The 20,264-nt window shown below is 46.3% G+C and overlaps 1 protein-coding gene across 2 annotated transcripts in view; it reads right to left on the minus strand.

Moving 5' to 3' along the window:
* The window catches only part of LOC119176823 (uncharacterized), an 83,995-nt gene that overhangs the window by 20,505 nt on the left and 43,226 nt on the right, over positions 1–20,264 (minus strand). The window contains exons 3-8 of one of the 2 annotated variants that reach the window (XM_075877609.1): positions 19,038–19,311; positions 15,230–15,475; positions 9,836–10,189; positions 5,777–6,019; positions 2,506–2,703; positions 2,266–2,363 (exon numbers count right to left, since the gene is read on the minus strand). In XM_075877609.1, the coding sequence (XP_075733724.1) occupies positions 2,266–2,363; positions 2,506–2,703; positions 5,777–6,019; positions 9,836–10,189; positions 15,230–15,430 (1,094 nt within the window). In that variant the 5' untranslated portion in view covers positions 15,431–15,475; positions 19,038–19,311. Of the gene's footprint in view, positions 1–2,265; positions 2,364–2,505; positions 2,704–5,776; positions 6,020–9,835; positions 10,196–15,229; positions 15,476–19,037; positions 19,312–20,264 lie in introns of both variants that reach the window. The other variant, XM_075877610.1, reaches the window with a different exon arrangement.

Below are 20,264 nucleotides of genomic sequence, written 5' to 3' on the forward strand. Positions count from 1 at the left end.
AACCTGGAAGCATGCTTAAGAGGTTCAACTTCAAATAACACACAATAATTAAACTATATATGTAAGCTTAGTTACATTACTGCAATTCACTCGTCTGCCACAAGCGTTCCCCATACGAGAAAATTCGCTTGCAATTATCTCAACCACTCTAGCTTATTTTGAGCCCCACCGCAGTTGTCCAGTGATATATATGAAGCTTGACGACTGACCCGCAGGTCGTGGGATCGAATCTCGGCTGCAGCGGCTGCATTTTCAATGGAGGTGAGTTTGAGGCCCGGGTGCTTAGATTCAAGTGCTCGTTAAAGAACTCCAAGCGGCAGAAATTTCCGCACCCCTCTACTACGGCGTCTCTCTTAATCATATCGTGGTTTTGGGGCGTTAAACACCATATATTATCACCATTAGCTCATTTGCAAAATATATTCAGTCATTCTTGCTACGGGATACATATGTGTAAGGTTCAAGCACTAAACCACTTTTTTCTGGTAGGTATGCATAAATCGTTCACACAAGCGGAACAAGCCATGACGGTTCTGCGGATCTTAGCTGATATTGAAGTTTCACCCCAAGTACAGCACGAAAATTGTATCCTGCTACTGCAGATACTCCTAATAACTATCCCTAGATTCAAGTACGAGTTTTTCAATGCGTCACATAAGTGGTAGAGAGCCTGTGAGAAGCTTCCCACCATTTTTTCTGCACACGAGCCAACGGCATTGAATATTCCGAATAGACGACAATCGAAATACGTTGTTTCAGTATAACTGCGTCAACTACTTGTGGTACTATACGCAATAGGAACAAATTACTCTCGCGTGTAATATCACCAGCACATAACCACAACAAACAACTATAGCGAACGTATAAAGGATAGATTGATTCATATGTGGGGTTCAACGTCCAAAACCACCCTATGATTATGAGAGACGCCGTAGTGGAGGGCTCCGAAAATTTCGACCACCTGGGGTTCTTTAACCTGTACCCAAATCTGAGCACACGGACCTACAACATTTCCGCCTCCATCGCAAATGCAGCCGCCGCAGCCAAGATTCGAACCCGCGACCTGCGGGTCAGCAGCCGAGTACCTTAGCCACTAGACCACCGCGGCGGGGCGAATGTATAAAGGAAGAGAATTTCGAAGGCTCATCTCTTTTTGCTTGACAGAACCTTCAAGTGGCCTTGCAACACTTTAAGTAATTTTCCAACGACTTGACTTCATTTGAAAAGTTAGTTGCCTCACTAATGCTTTGCAGCAAAAATGTTAGAATCCGTCGTCTACAAGTGGAGTTACATAGATTTTCTGCACGCTTCAAGCACTTCCTCTCTCGATTCATTATAGTTAGCGCAATGAAAGCTACGCAGGGAGGGCTGACAAGGGCGCAAGAAGATTCGTTCCATCGTTAGCGCGTGTCACAATTTCAAGCACTTTCCTTTCATTTTTTCTTCTAACTCGCGGCTTACTTTTAGTGTGATCGCGAGCGCACGTGAGCCCAGGGTTAAAGGCCGTGGACTGGGGTGTTTGATACTACAGTAATTTGGGCACGTGACATCATTTGTAAAGAAGGAGCAATTTCTCGCTGACTTCAAGAATTTCGAGGCCACGTGCCACTCTGTAATGTTTGGCTGGCGTGTTATCAGAAGCGTCGACTACGCTGAAGAAGCGTTGGAGGACCACTTAACAAACATCAGCAGATAATGCAGCCAATGAAGGTATAGGGGACGTTAATTGTACAGTTTTAAGCGCAGTGTAGTAATTGTGATAAAGGCGTGAAGAAAGTGGACGAAAACGTCACTTGCCCCCGGCAGAGACTGAACATGCACTTCCGCGCCTGATGCTAACCTGGGAGTGTTAGCCAGCGGCACTCGTAAACATGACGGCGAGTGTGGAACACTCCTTTTTTTTCACGTAGCATGTAATTGTTTTGCGAGCGAACAGCTGACCAACAGGCCCTCGCGTACTACCTGAAGGCTGATATCAAGTCTGCCGGAACGAGACCCTCGCTATCAGCGAATGAAGGAATGTAATTATAAAGACTCGTTTCCTTCTACTAGAAACAACCTTAATTGAAATCAGCAGATAATGAAGCCAGCGAATGCATAGGAAACGTTAGTTACACTGTTTTGATGTATAGCACATGTTTCATGTTGTACGCAGTTGAATTGCACTGCAATAGCCTCAACGTCCTTTAGCCAGCATTTATATTAAGCTGACTCACATGGTAAACATCACGTACGTGGTGAGAAGGGGCTCGATTCCACACTTACGCTTTCGTCGTCTCAAAGTAGGCCTTCAACGTTGCCACGAAAGGGTGATGCGAAACTGCTTGCCATGCTGAACGTTCAGCTTCCACGCGTCGCGCTTCCTAGACAAGGCAACAAGATATAATTTATAAACGGACGATGTTCACAACGAAAAGAGTGCATCAAAAGTCATCAACACTGGTTCATCAACACTGGGTCACACGCTGGCGTACTGGTGCAAATTCGTCAAGAATGGTCACTCACCTTAGCCAGTTCGTTGTGATGCTTCTCGATACACTTGAGCGCAGCAAGCTCCCTCGTGACCCTGTGACGAACGAGATAGACGACGCCGAAGCTGCCTCTACCAAGGACGTGAAGCTGCTGCAGGAAGCTCAGGTGCCAGTCAACAGTCTCACCCGGGTTTATCCAAAACGTCCCCTCGTCCACCTCACCCAAGGAAATCTGTTGTGCGCACGTCGGAAAGAAAAATGGGGCGAAATCAAATTGTGTTGTACAATTTTTCGAACGAGTCCACGCATGTGCGTAACTACATATTTGTAGAGTCATTTAATGCCTTTTAAGTATTGAAGGACTCAGCAGTAGAAGTATCAAGAAGGGAATGAGTATTGAAAGTCTATTAAAAGAATCGCAGGACGTGCTAGGAACACCTACAAGACGCAACACAAAACGAATGACGTGCTTTCAAGGTGAAAGCCTCAAACGCATACTCAAACGTGAAAATGGACCGGAGTACCCCGTCAACGGCATGAGTGCTAGTGAAGCAAAAAACTATCATCACGTGATGACGTCACATGCCGATGATCCTCAAAGTTTGTCGAGTCATCATGACGTGGTAGGCTTATGCTACAAGAGCGAAGGAAAAGTTTGGCCCAGTACCTGCATGTTAATCTGCAAATGTCGTCGAAAGATGGTAGTCTTACGTGTGGAGAGAGCGAACAAAACATATATTTGATGTTCTGCGCAAAAAAATCGGCGAATGGCATTCTGGAGGCGCTGCGTTAGAGTGCCTCGAGCGTGCAGAGGAGGCGAACAAACACATCAAGTCACGTCACACGTGAGACATGAGCGCCATCTGGCAGTTTTCTTTGAAAACGAAGCGCGTGTCTCTGAGACGGGTGTGCGCGCCTGTCTCAGAGGTGATAAGGTGTAGAACGCAAGGCAACGGGTAGGTGCCACCACCGTTTCGTCTTAGCAAAGCGTTGGAAACACTCACTTTTTCGTGCAAGCGTTGCATGGTCAGCGCAGCGTCATAAGCGTTACGGTCCTTAAAATTACTTATGTATACCTTTTCTAGTAAAAGACGCGCATACATAATATATACGTGTTCTTATGGTGCCCCAGTCAAGCGTAATCACTGCTTTTTAATTGGCAATTGCACAAGTGGACCTGTTTGCAACACGGCTTTGTTGCAAACAGGTCCACTTCAACTGCTGTTTCGATGCTTACGCAATATATTAATTCCGCGCTACATGAAAACAACATAGCAATAGCAGTATTTTTAGACATACGAAAGGCATTTGATGCTATTAGTCATTCCATTTTACTGGAAAAAATGCATTCTTATGGGATAAAAGGTAACTCGCTTGATTTTTTTTCTAGTTATCTATCGGCACGCAAACAAAAGGTAGTCATTGGTGACATCAAATCATCCTACGGTTATATTAAATGCGGGGTGCCACAGGGTTCAGTTTTGGGCCCTATATTGTTCTCTCTTTATATTAATGATGTCCCGCGATCCCTACAAAGGTCAAGGGCACTGATGTACGCGGACGACACTGTTTTAGTTTTCACAGGACACTCCTTAGCAGATTTACAAAATGACGCGATGACCGATTTATCGAACATTTCGGAATGGTTTGCCAGGAATCAGCTGACTGTTAACTGTACTAAAACAAAGTATATGGTGTTTCACTCTCGTAGGAAACATATTGACGCTGAATCTCTTAACCTAACAATAAACAACACTCCTATTCAACAAGTTCCTTGTTTTAAATATTTAGGCGTCACTTTTGATGAACACTTACACTGGCATGAGCAAGTACAAAGTGTGTGCGCAAAGCTAGCCTATGGCTGCTATTCTCTAATAAAAGCTCGCCAATATTTTCCACAAGCTATTCTCCGCACACTCTACTTTTCATTGTGTCATTGTCACATAGGTTACTGTCTGGAATCGTGGGGTGTGACGTATAACAGTTATCTAAAAACTCTTGAGCGACTTCAAAAGCGTACACTGAAAATCATAAGCCAAGGTGAATCAGTAAGTAATATTTTCCAATCACAACGCATTCTCTCAGTTCCGATGTTGCGTGACTACAAAATTGCTGTTTCAGTAAATAACATAATTAATAGAAATTCACCTTTGCCTGCTGATCTTTTTTCAATTCCTAAACGCAATACGCGACATGCTTCGAATGGTAATTTCAATCTGCCCAAATGTTTTAATGTTTACGGAGAAAGACTGATACAGTTTAGTGGAACAAAAATATGGAACACGGTCCCCCTAGAGATTAAAACGGCACGTAATTTCAGCATGGCATGTAAATCATTTTTTCTGTGGAGTCAAGACATGTAAGCATGTGTGTGTGATTCGATTTTCATTGTATTTTTTAATAAGTGCCTATGTATAGAAACTAGCTGCAAGCTAATAAGTATGCATATCTGCAAGAAAAAATGTATTACTGTGTTATCTGTATCACATGATTGTTTTTTTTATGTTGTTACCTCAGAGCTGACCTGTACACTTTTTTATGTTGCACATTGTATTGGACCGTCCACTAGCCACTTTAGGCTATCGGTCCAAATAATCTCTGTAATTGCATATATCTATTTATGAAAATAAAGCTTCATTGATTGATTGATTGATTGATTGAAGTATGAACGCCGAATCTTGAGCAACATTGGTGGGCGCTGCGGATGGGGTGTACCTTTTCAAGTACCCGATGCCATTAAAAGCGGACAAACAGACAAATGTACATACAGACAAACAGACAGACCAAAATTTTTGCGACGAAGGTCCCTAAGAAAGACTATCGTCTTTGAAAACGGCTGAACCACAATCGACGCCAGCGGGGAACGCGAGACTTGGCTTCACGTGCAACAGCCAAGCGCCGTCTTTATTTTCATCTGCGGCCGCTCGCTCACCGGTTTGTGCACCAGCCAAACGAGAGAAAGAGAGAGAGAGCGTCAACCTGATGTCACAGAATAAGACGTCACTCTGGTAACGTCATCACATGAAATCATAGCTTGGTCAGAGGTGCGCCGATCACGGAGGCAGTACATGCAGAAAGCTTACTACGCCTCCAATCCCGGGGGCATTGCCAAACCAGAATAGAAAGTTTTCGGAGGGGCGCGTGCGTGGTTACGTCGACAAGAAGATGATGGCTTTCGCCTTGTGGGTTTTGTTGCGCCACGAACGAACGCGCCACTTGATGCACAGCACCCCTGTTCCACATGTTGCCCAACTGATCCGCAAAAGATAAGCCGGCCGCGTCGGAGTTGCGACGTGCCTGCGTACCGCCTTGATTCTAAAGCTGTCCAGCAGCCCCGACAGGATCCCACAGAGCTCGTTGTGCGAGCCGCCCGAAGACTTCTTGGTGACGGTGTCGGGCACGCCACGAGGCTGCCGCTTCTTGGGCGCAGCGGGACTAGCGGCAGGAGACTGCAGCTGCACGTGAGACGGGCCAGCGGACGACACCTCGTCCTCTCGCCGCTTCACCTTCGCGCCAGGCTCTTTGGTCAACATCCATTTCAACGAGTTCTGCGAACAACGGCGCAACTGGTTAGGCTTGCGCGACCAGGGTGGTTCCCTATGCTAGAGCTATGCTCAATCGGTCGGAATTTTAGGGCCGCTTCTGTTTAACAGGATCGGGATTTCTTTAGCAGGGACTGATGAAGTGAATGTCGCCATATTTAACGGCTGTACGTAGTCTGTTCATGAGCCAGGCGCGAAGCGTGAGCCTTTTCTCTTTCCTTCATTGTCGCGGCGCAAAAAGTTCTTGATCCCCACTTTGCTCGTGGAACTCTTCTTTGGAGAGCTTCACGCACCGCCGTTCTTCGCGACGCAAGAACGCCGCTATTCCTGGTGCTTGTGGCGGCAGGTGCTGGCGTGAGAAGCGGCTGAAACACCGTGCTCGTCACCCCGACGGCGTCGCCGTAGCCGGCTACAGCTATAACAGAGGTGCCAACAACACGGTGCCTCCAAAGAAGCAGCACCTCCGAGACAAAAGGGCCCGAGCCCTAACCTATGGCCACTCCAACGGACAGTTGCTGTCGACTGACGCCACGAAGCGCGCAGAGACCCCTCGTTTTCTGCGAGGACGCGGACAATACTCAGAAAGCATGAGCTTGTAGATCGTAAAGCCCAGGTGCTGAAATAGCAGGATGCCGTCATTTCGCATGACAAGATATGGTGAAAAGTGAGGCCTCTTTTGCAATGTTATCACGCAGAATACCGAACTTACGAAATACTATAATCCTCCCTTATCACTAGCGGGCCTAATTTATTACCATGAGCAAGCCATATATAGTGTCGTCCTAGATGTATCGAACATGTTCGCTGTCCAACTCCTTTTGCTCATTATCACTCCGAGGGAGTCACCGTTGAAGATTCGCTATGTCGACACCCCTTCTGCTAATCACAATTCAAAGCCGGATCTGTTAATCTGTTGAGTAACACTAGCCTTTCCACTACTTTTTCAGTGCCCGGGTAAAGGAGCGGATTTCAATGGCAAGCGGCCGTCTGTGCTAGTGCGGCATTTCGCCGCCAGGTGCCGCAACTGGAGTAGAGGTGACGCCGCGTCACCTCTCGTGCAAACGAATGCCGCGGATGCATTCGAAGCGGCTATACGGTTCGGTTTTCGGCTGTAATCGCATTGTTTAAGGTGTATTGGACACTTGGAAACGAGAATTGTGAAGCACGTGTTCTGGGCACTCAGCTCATTTCGAAGGCCTGAGTCGTTCACGACTACTTGATCGATGAGCTCGCGCGTCGTCTGCTATAACAAGGCCGATACCAGATAGCTCATTCAAGTAATCCGCAGAAGATCGTTTTGTCACCGTGGCGTTCGCTAGACTGATAGTTGCTTTTTGACTCACTGAAAGTCGATTTTTGAGAGAAGCCTTTGCCAGGAGCTAATATTAAAGCTTGGGTGCCTAATGTTCACTGATGCTTGCTACTCTCTAGTAGCGTAGCATATTATGCGCAAGCCTGGACTTCATGCTCTAAATAGCACAAAATTTCACTAGACTGCTTTCAGGGATATAGGTCATCATCTATTGCCTTCGCAAAGCCTGACATGTGTGGCCACCGAGAAAAATCAAGTGTGAGAAAATAAGGAACTACGTCAAGTGATTTCATCACTTGAGAGAATAAACAAAGAAATCATCGTGAAATACACAAGAAAAGCTCCATATGCGGCGCGATTTCTGCAGTTGTTGCATGTGTTTTGAACAGGCGCTGTTAAAGTCTGAAGTCGACTCTCTACTTCAGCCAAGGTGACAGGCATAAAAATTGCGGCCTGTGGTCAGTTGCTTGAACTTGTCTGTGTATTCGTGGATGGGTTGTTGTAGCCCTAATATCCAGCTGCTCAGCTCTGTTTCTCTCTGCTTCCCTCTGGCATCTTAATTCGGTAGCGAGCAGAGTAGACGCCAAGTGGCTGTGTGGTGCCCATGGGCTACCATTCAGCTTGAGGGCGTGATGTTAGCGTTGCCCACGACAGCGATCGTGAGGCAGCGTTGATACCGATAGACTCATTTGTTGACTGAAAAATAGATGAGGCGCTGGTAACACACACGCTTACATTGTGCGCTTACCTCGAGACCGTGGGTGTCTGTCCACTATTTCGAAGTCGATACCAGACACCAAGCTCATTGTAAAAAAGAGTTTGCAAGACGGGGTACAAAGGACAATAAAGGCATACAACGGAAACTAGTTTCAGGATCCTGTCTTCTCACTGCTTTTTCACAACAGACGTACAAACATGCCAAATGTACACAATCTCTTAATACACATAACCCACATTCGTCTCGCTTCCTAATGTGCTTGCGTGTGCGTGTGTGAGATCGATACCTGCAAGGGACGGAGAGAAATACTACTTACATCACTCTTTTCCGTAAGGTCGAACTCAATCAGATAAGCTGAAACGTCAGACATGCTTCACTGTCGAGTCTTGACGGAAGAGATGACACGAGAAAAAAGTGAGCAGCGAACGGAAACTTCGTTCTCTTTTACAGTGTTTTCTTGTCAAGTTTGAGATTTCTAGCATTCGACTGAACGTGACCAACTTCTTTCTCTTTTACAGCTGTCTTCTTGGTAAGTCCGAGATTTCTAGCATTTGACTGAACTTGACAGAACGAGAACGCCGCTGGTGTATGTAGCAAAAAAAGAGTCTTTGAAAAAGGGGTAAGTGGCCTTCCCCGCAGAACACAACTGCCGAATGAGTAGTGTCCAGCTAATTTTTAAAACAGCAGTGTATTGGGCGCAGTGACATTGTTCCTAATATTGTTAAATACATTTTGGGCGTTGTCTTTGGCGCTGAATCAACCTTCCTCCACCTGCGAAAGAAATTTCTCGCTACGTCTCTGCTTACAGCACTGAATATTACATAAGGGCAACGCAGACATCGAGGGAATGAGTGTGTGTATTTGGACAACGGAGTCGGCTAAAGGAGGATGGCTCCATTGGGAAACTAACGGTAAAAACGGTTATACGTCCACAAAACTTACCCTTAGTTTATCTTTCTTCGTCAAACGAAGCAGAAAAAACATCCCCTTACGAACTGACTAGCGAACAAATGGTGCGTGTGACGAACTGCCAACGCTTCTGTCTCTTCTATGTATGTTCGACAAGTAGTGAAAGTAAGCACCGATACCCAAAGAGGTACCGTGCGAGATTCACTCAGGATAGCTTGGTAAATTGACAGTCGTCCGTTTGTGGCCCCACTTGCTGGGGCCCCCGCAGTGGTCGGTTTGCTGGGGCCATTTATCGTGTGAAGACTCCGCATATGTCAGCAATCACAAGTGCCCCGGCACACTACTAACTTCTTTGACGAAGAGTGTCTCCAGCGCATATTGATTGATATGTGGGGTTTAACGTCTCAAAACCACCATATGATTATGAGAGACGCCGTAGTGGAAGGCTCCGGAAATTTCGACCACCTGGGGTTCTTTAACGTGCACCCAAATCTGAGCACACGGGCCTACAACATTTCCGCCTCCATCGGAAATGCAGCCGCCGCAGCCGGGAATCGAGCCCGTGACCTGCGGGTCAGCAGCCGAGTACCTTAGCCACTAGACCACCGCGGCGGGGCGTCCAGCGCATATGGACAAACTGAACAAACTAGTACTGCGCCGGACTCACTCAGACCCAGATCACGTAGTGAATGAGTCTAGCTCAGTAATGTTTTGGCGAGTTTGAGGCCGAGTGAGTGTGGTCGAGAAAACTTCTAGTGAGTCTGAATCCCAGTGAGACCTAAGTGTAAATTATGTTTTTTGAGTGAGTCTGAGTAAGCTCTGCTTCTTTTGCCAACCTGTGGTATGAACGACTTGGCTGCTGCGAGTCATGTAGGATACGTACCGTGTCCTCGGCCTCTCCATTCCTCCCAGTGACCGCGGGTTCGTCGGCCGGAGACGCGAGCTGCTGCGCGGGAGTGGCGGGTGAGATGCCAGAAGGACCAGGGATAGCTGGCGGGGAATTTCTGCGCATCGGAGAGCCCGCCATGGAGCCACCACCATGCGCGCCACCGGCAGTGACCGCCGTCGTCTGCTTAGGAGTGCGTGCGCCATCAGCTTCGCTGGTGCCTCGGAAAGGCGTCGTAGCTCTTCCAGCTGGCCGAGCAGCCAGCGGCGACTGCGGCGGCCGCCCGGCGGCGTTTCGTGGCGTCCTCGGTGCCGACTCGTGGCTTGTCGTAGCGGCACCCAGCGCGGGAGCCTGCGTCTAGCCGCCGCTCTCAGATGTCACACACCTCGCTACGCGTTCTAGCTTAGTGTTCCATTGGAGACGCATAATTGATAAATTCATTAGTGAGCGCCACGGCAGTGAGTCATTCGTCACCAAAGCACAGGTCCTTCTACGTCACATAGTGGCAACCACTTGTAACTGCCGACTGACAGAAACACTCTATGAAAAAAAAAACGAGCAGTCGGGGAGTATTTCTGCCACACAACTATACAATTATCACCTGGATTGCTCGCTTTTCCCTTCTTCAAAATCTGGCCACTTTCTCACTGGCGATTTTTCGCAGCGGCCCACAGACGCTGCCATGTTTGATCTCGTAACCGTAACTGGCCTTCCCCAGCAATTTGTCCTGGCCAAAACATGGGCCAGTGAAGCAGCCGTGGCCGTAAGCGTCAGTAGCTGTGGTTAGAAACCATGGCATGGCAGTACCCATGCAGACGTCACCGCCATCTTCGACCCGAACCCGCCGTTCCTAGTCGCCCACTGTCTTCACAGCGATATGAATAAATGGTGAAATCAGTTATCGCTTCAAATCACTTCACGCTGTGAACAACAATTCAGGTATATTCTGTCCTTATTATTGATATTAGCCGTGTTTATTTGGCCATGCCTGCTAAACCTTGTCATCAAGAATTAGAAAATGCATCTTGAAAACAGTGCACGATGCAGATTTATAGATTGCTTTCGAAGCTCCAGGACTTAAATATAACCAAACAAATGCGTACGTGGCGAACTTAAGGGCCACACAGCGCAAGACGATGAGTCCGACAACGTCATAAGTTTCAAATGGAAGGAAACTGCTTTAACAGGTGATCCCACGTTGGCTTTTCTGGCGCTGCCATCTGCGCACATTTATTCGCGTGCGTGCAGACGCCATGGGTACTCCGAGCAGACGACGCGACGTAGATGGCTACATTAAGCAGCGTTGCCAAAGACCACCGCATGGAGACGACTGTGGTAGGAGACAGCCGCGGAGCGGTGGTGGCGCCATCTAGTTTTGATTGAACAGGCAAAGTCGCTGGTGAGGATATAAGGTAACAATGGACCTGCTGACAGATTCTACAGAGAGCTTCTACGGAGAGCTGTACAGAATCCAGAATAACCAGAACGATATCGTGAGAAACAATAATATTCCAGAGGAATTCGACATCTTACCAGTAACGACAGTGGAAGTAAAGAAAGCCCTAGAAGGAATGCAAAGAGTCAAAGCCGCTGGTGGGGTAAGGCAACAACAGACCTGCTGAAAGATGGCAGAGAAATTTTGTTAGAAAAACTGGCCACCTTATATACGAAGTGTTTCTTGACGGGAAAGATACCAGAATTCTGGGAAAATGCCAACATCATCTTAATCCATAAGAAGACGTCAAGAACTTAAAAAAGTTACAGGCCGATCAGTTTACCATCCATTTTTTACAAACTATTTAAAAAATAATAGCTAATAAAGTCAAGGTGACATTAGTGTTCAAACAATCAAATGACAAAGCATGATTTCGTACAGGCTACTCTACAATAGATCACATGCATACTATCGATCAGGTAATAGAAAATTGTGCGGAATACAACCAACTACAGTACATAGCTTTCAAAGATTACGCGAACGCATTTGACTCAAACGAGACATGCAGGCACCATAGAATCAGGGCATCGATGAACCCTACATAAATATACTGCAAGAAATAACAGTGGATCTATAGCTACCATATTTCACCATAGAAAAAGCGACACAGTCCCAATAAAGAAGGGTGTATATGGCAGGAAAAAACGATCTCTCCAATGCTAGTCCCCGCGTCTTACAGGAACTTTTCAGTGTCCTAGATTGGGAAGAGTTAAGAATAATAGTTACTAAAGATTACCCTAGTATCTTGCGATTCTTTGATGGCATTGCCTTGATGAGTAACTCAAGGGACGAATAACAGCTCATGATTACTGAACTGGACACGGAGTAGATCTGAAAATTAATATACATAGTAATTAATAGGCATAGTAATTAATATGCAAAGTAATGTTCAACAGTCTAGGCAGAAAACATCACTTTGCGATAGGTGGAGAGACGCGGGAGGTTGTAAAGGAATATGTCTACTTAGGACAGGTAGTAACCGCTGAGCCGAACCACGAGAGGAAATAACGAGAATATACATTGGTTGGATCACATTCGACATGCATTCTCAAATCATGAATCGTAATCTGTATTTAGCCCTCAAGGGGAGGGTATATAACAGCTGTATCTTGGCGGTACTTATCCACGGAGCAGAAACCTGGAGGCCTACAAGGAGGGTTCAGCTTAGATTGAGGACAACGCAGCAAGCGATGGGGAAAAATGTTAAGCGTAACCTTAAGAGACAAGATGAGAGTAGAGTGGGTCAGGGAACAAGCCGGGGTTAAGGATATCTCATATTTGAAATCAAGAAGAAGAAATGGGCATGGGTCGAGCACGCATGCAGCACGTAGGCAGAAAAATCACTGGTCATTAAGGGTAACTGACTGAATTTCCAGAGAAGGCAAACGCACGAATGGGAGGCAGAAAGTTAGGTGGGCGGATGAGATTAAGTTCGCAGGCATAACGTGGCCGCAGAAAGTTCAAGACAGGGTTGTTTGGTGGATAATGGGAGAGGCCTTTGCCTTGCAGGGGGCGTAGTCAGGCTAATGATGATGAAAGAAATATGCTGCGGAAAATCGTCTATTAAGAATGCTGTGTCACGCTGATAGTGCGCCTGCCATTGGTGACTGAAAAGTGGCGGGACCATGGTGATAACGCAAGGAGAGTACGCGACGGGGACAACAATTGTACATGCGTGGCCGAAATACCCCCAATTATCGTTTTTTTCTTCCGCGAGTTTAAAGTTCGTTATTCGTGATAGCTTGCGTCAGGGCATGTGATAAAGATGAACAAAACAGAACACAAGAAAAGACAAACATTATGTTTGTCTACTCTTGTGTTTTTTTTTTTTTTGTCATCACTGCTTATGTGCTGCCATAAAGTACCCAATTAGGTTGTTTGAACCTTCACTCTTTCCATACTGTTGGTGGAATGATTTAGAAACACGACAACCACTGTATACAAATAAGAAAACAGTGCATTTAAGAATTACGCACTTATTTCAACCTTTTTATGAGTACAAAAACTATGATGTGCCGGCAGAACCAAGAACAAATGAACTCGATCTAGGCGCTGCTGCCACGAGTATTAAAACAATCTATGTCTTGAAACTACGATCTCCGTCTTTAAGCTATATTCTAAAACGCTTACGCGTAGCAAACTTTGTGGTTTGATTTTGTGCCTCCATAAAATGGCGCGTTCCTCGAGTTTGCCCTCCCCGAACTTTGACGTTGCTTCATTTAAGCAGGTCAAGGCTACGTTTTAACGCGCAGGAAAAAAATATTCACAATTGATTTCTACAATCATGCGACAATTCCAGCTACGGCAAGGAACGGCTGACAATTTAGTGAACACCAAGAGCTATAACATCACTGACGTCCATAACTACCAAATTGGACGGCGCGTGGAGCGGTACAGCGGCACTTTAATTCAAACAGCTCCCTCGTGACGGAAAATTGTGGTTTCGGCCGAGCTTCTGCACTTGAAGAGCAACGAAATTGACGCAATATATTAGAGGTGGGTGTATACTGCAACATGGAAAGCAATTTTTTAACGTAAAATTGTAATATGCCGCTGCCCCACGAAGACTTTGCTGACGTGTCTACGCCAAATAAATACTCCAATAAAATATACACGACAAGAGAAAAAAAACTGAATAAAAAGTTTTGTTGATTCGGATGACCCGAGTTGAAACACGGCCCCCTCTGTTAGCGACGATAAGTTCCGGTCGCTCCACAAACTGCGCTACCACCAATGATGCAAGAGGCTTCTCAAGTGCGCCTTGTATTTCTCACATCTACCTTTCACAGTGGCATCGGTTGGTGAGGGGCGGTGTCGAAGTCTGGGGTAGGTCACTTACTGTATCCCGACAGAGGCCTCCGACATTCGCTCCGGCAGTGCAGTGGCACACTCCCGGAACTTATCTCGGAAGACACATCATGACACTACCAAGCACCGACAGTAATTAACAATAGACATTGTGCAAGCTCTAATACATCGATTTATAAAAAGCGATCAACTATACTGTTGTGAAGACACAGTTCGCTTCCGTGTTATAATGATGGCGGACGGATCAGCCATCTTTTTTTCTTCCGAAACCCTTTCATTTTAATCGCGTTAAAGACTGCTACTGAGCATTTTTTGCACTTTTTCTTCCTTCATGAACCTTACTAACATGATGATGAAGGTGTGTTGCGCCACATACGCCGCACACTATAGTTTAAGCACATCTTCTTTGAGATCCTTGAACGTTCAAATGATGCCCAGGTTCGAAGCCCAATTGTTTTTAGGAAATATTAAGGTATTAAGGAACAAGAAGGAGAAATGACCGGTGTAATTGTTTGCGAATCACATTACTTTCTGGAGGAGGCAGAAGGCAGCTAAACCACTGCCATTTCTTGGCGACAGGTCATTCGCACTCCGTAAACGACGCATACGAGTGCCTGATAAGTAAAGTTCCAAGCGTGCCCCTCCTTGTGTACCTGTTATTTTGAACAGGCCATGTGACATTCGCGTTTTTTTTTCTACGTCCTTACACTTTTACTTATTCGCTCCTAAAGTTAAGCCACAAATGTCACATGTTCTGGGAGGGTTGTCCCTCTGTACAGTAATCAGTCATTTAGACAGTAAATGTATGTCGATTCATGGACACTTTGCTGTGACGACCAAACACACTGTAAGCTAACAATCAAGCCTTTGAAAGAAACTTACCGTTTTCTTCCATTTTCATAAAACGCTGAATCGCCTGGCATCAATTTTATCGCAACTTTCTCCCTCTACCACATTAGGCCGAAGAGGCAGCATTCAATTGACCATGCAGTGAACCACATTGAATCAAAAACCCAAATTAACTTGATCGTATACGTTGGCAATGCAATTTTGCGTCAGTAATATCGGTACTGGTGAAGCGCACTTACGGCCGCCGCCTGAGTCGACTTGGAAGACGCACGAGCCCAAATCGGACGGCGCGGTATGCGCTTGAACTGTTTGGGCGGCCGTTGCGGGGGTGTCACGGGCGCACAGCGCGCGCTGGACCGCTTGGAAGAGTGACAGGTGAAGAGTATACCCGGCGCCAGTGTGTGCAGAGTCGGTAGGGGCGTGTCAGCGCAGATCAGCATGCCAGACCACGGCCGACGTCCTGCATCCCACGGCCGCCGGCCGGCCTGCGCCCCAAGCAGCCCCACAATTGAGCGCCCAGAACGCTCCGGGGATTCATTTTTCCTATTCGTAAGCGTGTACCAGACTACAACTACCACGGCGTGAGGGAGCATGAGCTCGATTGGGAACTGCACGATTACTCGTGTTGCGGGCGTTGAAATCAGCATTCACCGCAAAAGAGTCGTCACACTATTTAGTGAGTTAATTAACACGTATGCGGCTCTCTTCGAAGAAACGCGTTGACTCTTTGGGGTCCCACGACTCTCCTACAAGAATACGATGATGTCTTGGCTGCCGACTCGAAGGTCGCGAGTTCGATTACGGCCCCGGTGGTCGCACTTCGATAGAGGCGAGAGGCCCACGTATACTGGGCCGTGTCAGTGTTCGTTCAAGCACACCAGGTGCTCGAAATCTCAGGAGCCGTCCCCTACGAGGCGTCCTTCATAATCATATCGTTGTTCTGGGACGTTAAACACCCAATATTATTGGTGTAATGATCTCTGGAGAGAATTCACGTGTCTCTTCGAGGACAGTCATATGCGTGGCAAGTCAGGCCTGACCGAAAATAGTGACACAGTCCTCTTCCCCCCCCCCCCCCCCCCTAAAGCATGGCTTGTCACTTGGTTAACTACTCGTGCTGTATGCATACTCGAAGGCAGAGCATGCTATCACACCTCAATTAACGTGAGCGCGTTATAACAAAAGACCTGCTAAGTCCTTTACGTTTACTATGCATGCGTGACATCGGCTTGATTAATTTGCCAACGTTTAATTTCGGGACGTGCGTGTATTCAGCTACCACCTGCATCATGACCTCAAAGCGCAATTTTATTAATAAATGGACAGGCTGCTTGTTTTTTCTCTATTCATACACGATTCTGCCGTTATAGAAAACTAACGTAAAGTCAGCAGTCACGCCAGTTCAGTGGTGATCTCCCCCCAACCCGCCCTCCTTTTTCCCCTTTATTTCTTCTCTTTATTTCTTCTGGTGCCATCGATAGAAAATGCTATTTGGTGGGCAGCCTTTATTTGCCTAACTCGTGACGCAGCGATCACTCGTTCTCCCAATGCTCCCGCGGAAAAAAATAAAAGGGAACAAATAAAATTACTTGGCCTAACACTTTTTGTTATGGAGTTTTAGAAAAAATATCCTATAAAGTTTAAAAGTTCAATAGAAGTTTAACAGAAGTGTTTAAAATATAGTTGAATAAAAGGTTTGCAAAAATAATCACAGCGACCAAAAGCCCTTGGTTCCACATGTTCTTGCATTTTTTGTACACCTTCCGCTTCTGTTCACCAGCTGCACCCAAAAAAAATACCGCAGAACGCAAGAGGTTGCGCACCAAAGCGGCTTGCGGGCCCCGGCACTAAAACTCGCTATGAAATACTTTGCGTCCTTAACGGCGTTGCGTGCACGAAAACGCCATGCTACGCACATGGTCTACATGAAATGTGGCGCTCTTGCGTACGCAACGCCGTTACAGGCATAACGTAGGTATATTTCCAAAACGCGCTATTCAAAGCATACTGCACTAAGCAGTCTGCCGTACACTCTGGCGCAATATTTTAGGTGGTTGGTTAACAAACCAATATGCTTGGGATAGAAACGTTTTTGTGTTCTCAGTGCATAGTTGATAACACCCAAATAACCTTCAAAATCAAGGCGCAATGGGCTTTTCCGTGCGTCGCTTTGTCTCCTTCGCAGGTTACGCATGACGTCTATGACACAAGTTTATTAAAGGGGCCCTCCAACGTTTGAAAACATCGGTGCCCACTGCATAACCCCTAGTGGAGCTCGCCAGAACTACTGCGAGCGGGAATGGCGCCGGAAGATTGCTACCATAAGATTGGATGAATGTATACCGTTAAATGTGATCGCGTCATTGCATCGAAATAGGGATTACTATTAGATTTATTTTTTTCATTCACATGATTTTTCACTGAAAGCGACAGAGAATAAAGCTCTCCGACTTTTCCAGCTTGAAAATTGCGAAACTGGTCACAGAACGCGACGAACGGCATGTGCTGGAGGAAACGCGCCGGCGACATTTCGGGCGCCGTTATTTGCAAAAAACTAAAAGAAAAAAATGTAAGAGCATTGATATAAATACGTGATTGCAAAAAAGAAAGATCGGCAAAGCTACAAAACTCTATAGAAGCGTTCGCGAGCTGGCTCGTTTCGCACGTGTCATTCCCTCTTCAAGTATAACACATTGTTTGTTACCATCGCAACGGCGTTCTTAATACGCTGGACGTATCAGGCAATATGTCATGCGAGCTTCCTGTACAATAGGGCTTTCAGTTCATTTCATTTGGCAGCCTTCCGACGTCAGAGGGCGAGGGAAACACGGTAAGCTGAGCCCGCAAAAATCGAGTTGAGGGTAAGCATCTATTTCATTGTATTTTGATATCTCTACGCTGAATATCTTTGCACTGCGTGGCCCTATTACTGCCGTTCTTCCGGCACTTATCTCTTAAGTCATCACTGTACGCAACCTGATAGAAAAATACGTAAAACTATGAATTCATGAAGAGTGTTAAAGGGCACTTTTAACATCGCAACATAACAGCGCGAGAACGACAAGGAAGAAGCAGAAGACACAGGACACAGCGCTGCTTATGTGTACAAACTCTTCCAAGCTTTAATTAACAACTTAATATTATTCCACAATTTAGCAAAACAGGCTTCGTCTTAGGAAAGCAGAGCACGTTTAAATATGGTTGTGATGCGCTTTACTGTTGATCGTTGCACCTATAAGCCCACGGGCTCTGCACATGCGTGCAAAGCCAAGATGGCACACACGTGCTTTGCGCCATCCTATAGCTACTGTGCGCACCATAATTCAGTGGTTTTTCGGTGCTGAATATATAGCAGAATTTTCCGCCCGCTTTTCTAACGCCCTCTTTTCGTCTTCTTATAAGTGTTTGATTTATACATGTCTGTCAAGCACTCCGCGATTTTCAGTCAAAATAAATGCACTGCATTCATGAACATCAAGCCTTCACGTGTATTGCAAAACTGTAGTATAAAATACAAGTGCTACTTCACCACGTTTCACTCTTTAAGACAGTATAGATATCGCATGCATTACTTCAATACAGAAGCAGCTACGATGCTTCTGATATGAAAAAAAATTCTTGCCAGAATGACAAACAACAGTATACACGACCTGAAGAGAAGATGAAGCAGTATTGAGAACGAAATTTAGATGACATGAAACACAAGTATCCATGTTACCATGCCTTCGCGAAACACTTAAGATACAGGCTAAGTTGTACGTCCTTTTCTTACGAATGTTTGGAATGAATGAAATTCTCTCAGAGAAATCTATTTGGCTGAAACGTTCCGAGCCTAAAACATTTCTTGTCATAGAGGAGACTACAAGCTCCCGTTTCATGTAGTCCCGTTGCGGCTGAGGTACAAGTCTAGCGGTACAGCACTACGTATTTCTGGCACTGACGAGACAGCGCACACGCCTCTGCTCGCGCTATCCAAGACTGTGCGTAAGGACTACGCCAATGCGCCTTGCATAGAGGCAAAGACGCGAGAAATCCAAATGAACGCACAATAGTTACAAGTAGTCTCTCCTCAGTAGGCCTCCGCGTTGAGGAGCATCGGAGGGCCGAATAGTGAAGAGAGTGGATCGAATCCGTGAGTTGTCGGTGCAAAGAGCGGCATTCCCGCCAGGAAGAAAGCGTAGCGGCTGAGAGGGCCGCGGTGCTCACCGACGGTGGACGCGGCCGGAGCTAATCGCTGTCGTCCTTGCCCACGAGCCCAGGCAGGGACGCCTCGAGGGTTGGCGCGCGATTCGCACCATGGCGATGCCGCCGCTGGGCGCGCCTGCGAAAGAAGGAAGAAGAGCCTGCATTCGTGTGCGTCTGAAATTCGCCCTCAAAGATGACTGACACGGATAAAATTAAGTCCCGCTTCTATATTCACTCCTCCCACAAAAGCATCTCGTCAGTGAATGCGGCAGCATGGTCGACAACCTTGCACGCCAGCTCAGGAACGCACCCGCAAGAAATGCTCACATGAACGCATCAAGCCTTCGCATTTTTCGTAATTGGCTGGACACCCAGAAGGCGCGAAATGTGCTGTATAAATGAAAGGCGCGGTCTGAACCAAAGTTAATAGCCTAGCTAAACGTTGGTCTAAACATTGTTGACGCCATGAAGGCCTAAGACTATATGCTGAACAAAGTCATGTTTTCGGTGAAATGAAAAAAAAAAAGTTGCATCACATTTTAGTTTAAGAGCAAAGTCGCACTGAAAAAGAAAAATACACGTTTATAGTAGCCTGTTTAACTTGAAGTATACACTTATAGCGTAACGTGTTCACGGGTTCCTTGCATAGAATCAGATTTCCCGCTTTCTCCGTGCTATGGTGACAACCTTAATTTCCCTAGAATGGCATTTGCCAAAGGAGGTTCCACTTCCTTGGGCGAAAGGCATTCTCCCAAGGAAGCTTTAAGGGCGAAATGCACATGTGCTCAGCCAGGTTGTGCCCCCACGCCCAACTAGCATACAGATCACACATTCAGTATACGAGTGCTATTAGACAGTTATAGTTTACCGTTAGCGTAATAGCGGAAGTTAAGGAAAACATGTTACCATGCAGCAAACGTTCGTTGTGGACAGCGTCATATTATTTAGAGGAATAGCGTTTACGTGCTTTAGCTGGGATGGTGGCGCCACCTATCGAAGGTTTGAGAAGTAAGAACAGTGAAAAGAAAAAAAGAAAACAAGAATATCTGCTTGTGTCAGCTCGCGAAGCACTGTTACAAGCTAAATTTA

This window comes from Rhipicephalus microplus, chromosome X (assembly GCF_043290135.1).
Source record: "Rhipicephalus microplus isolate Deutch F79 chromosome X, USDA_Rmic, whole genome shotgun sequence".
Lineage (NCBI taxonomy): Eukaryota > Metazoa > Arthropoda > Arachnida > Ixodida > Ixodidae > Rhipicephalus > Rhipicephalus microplus.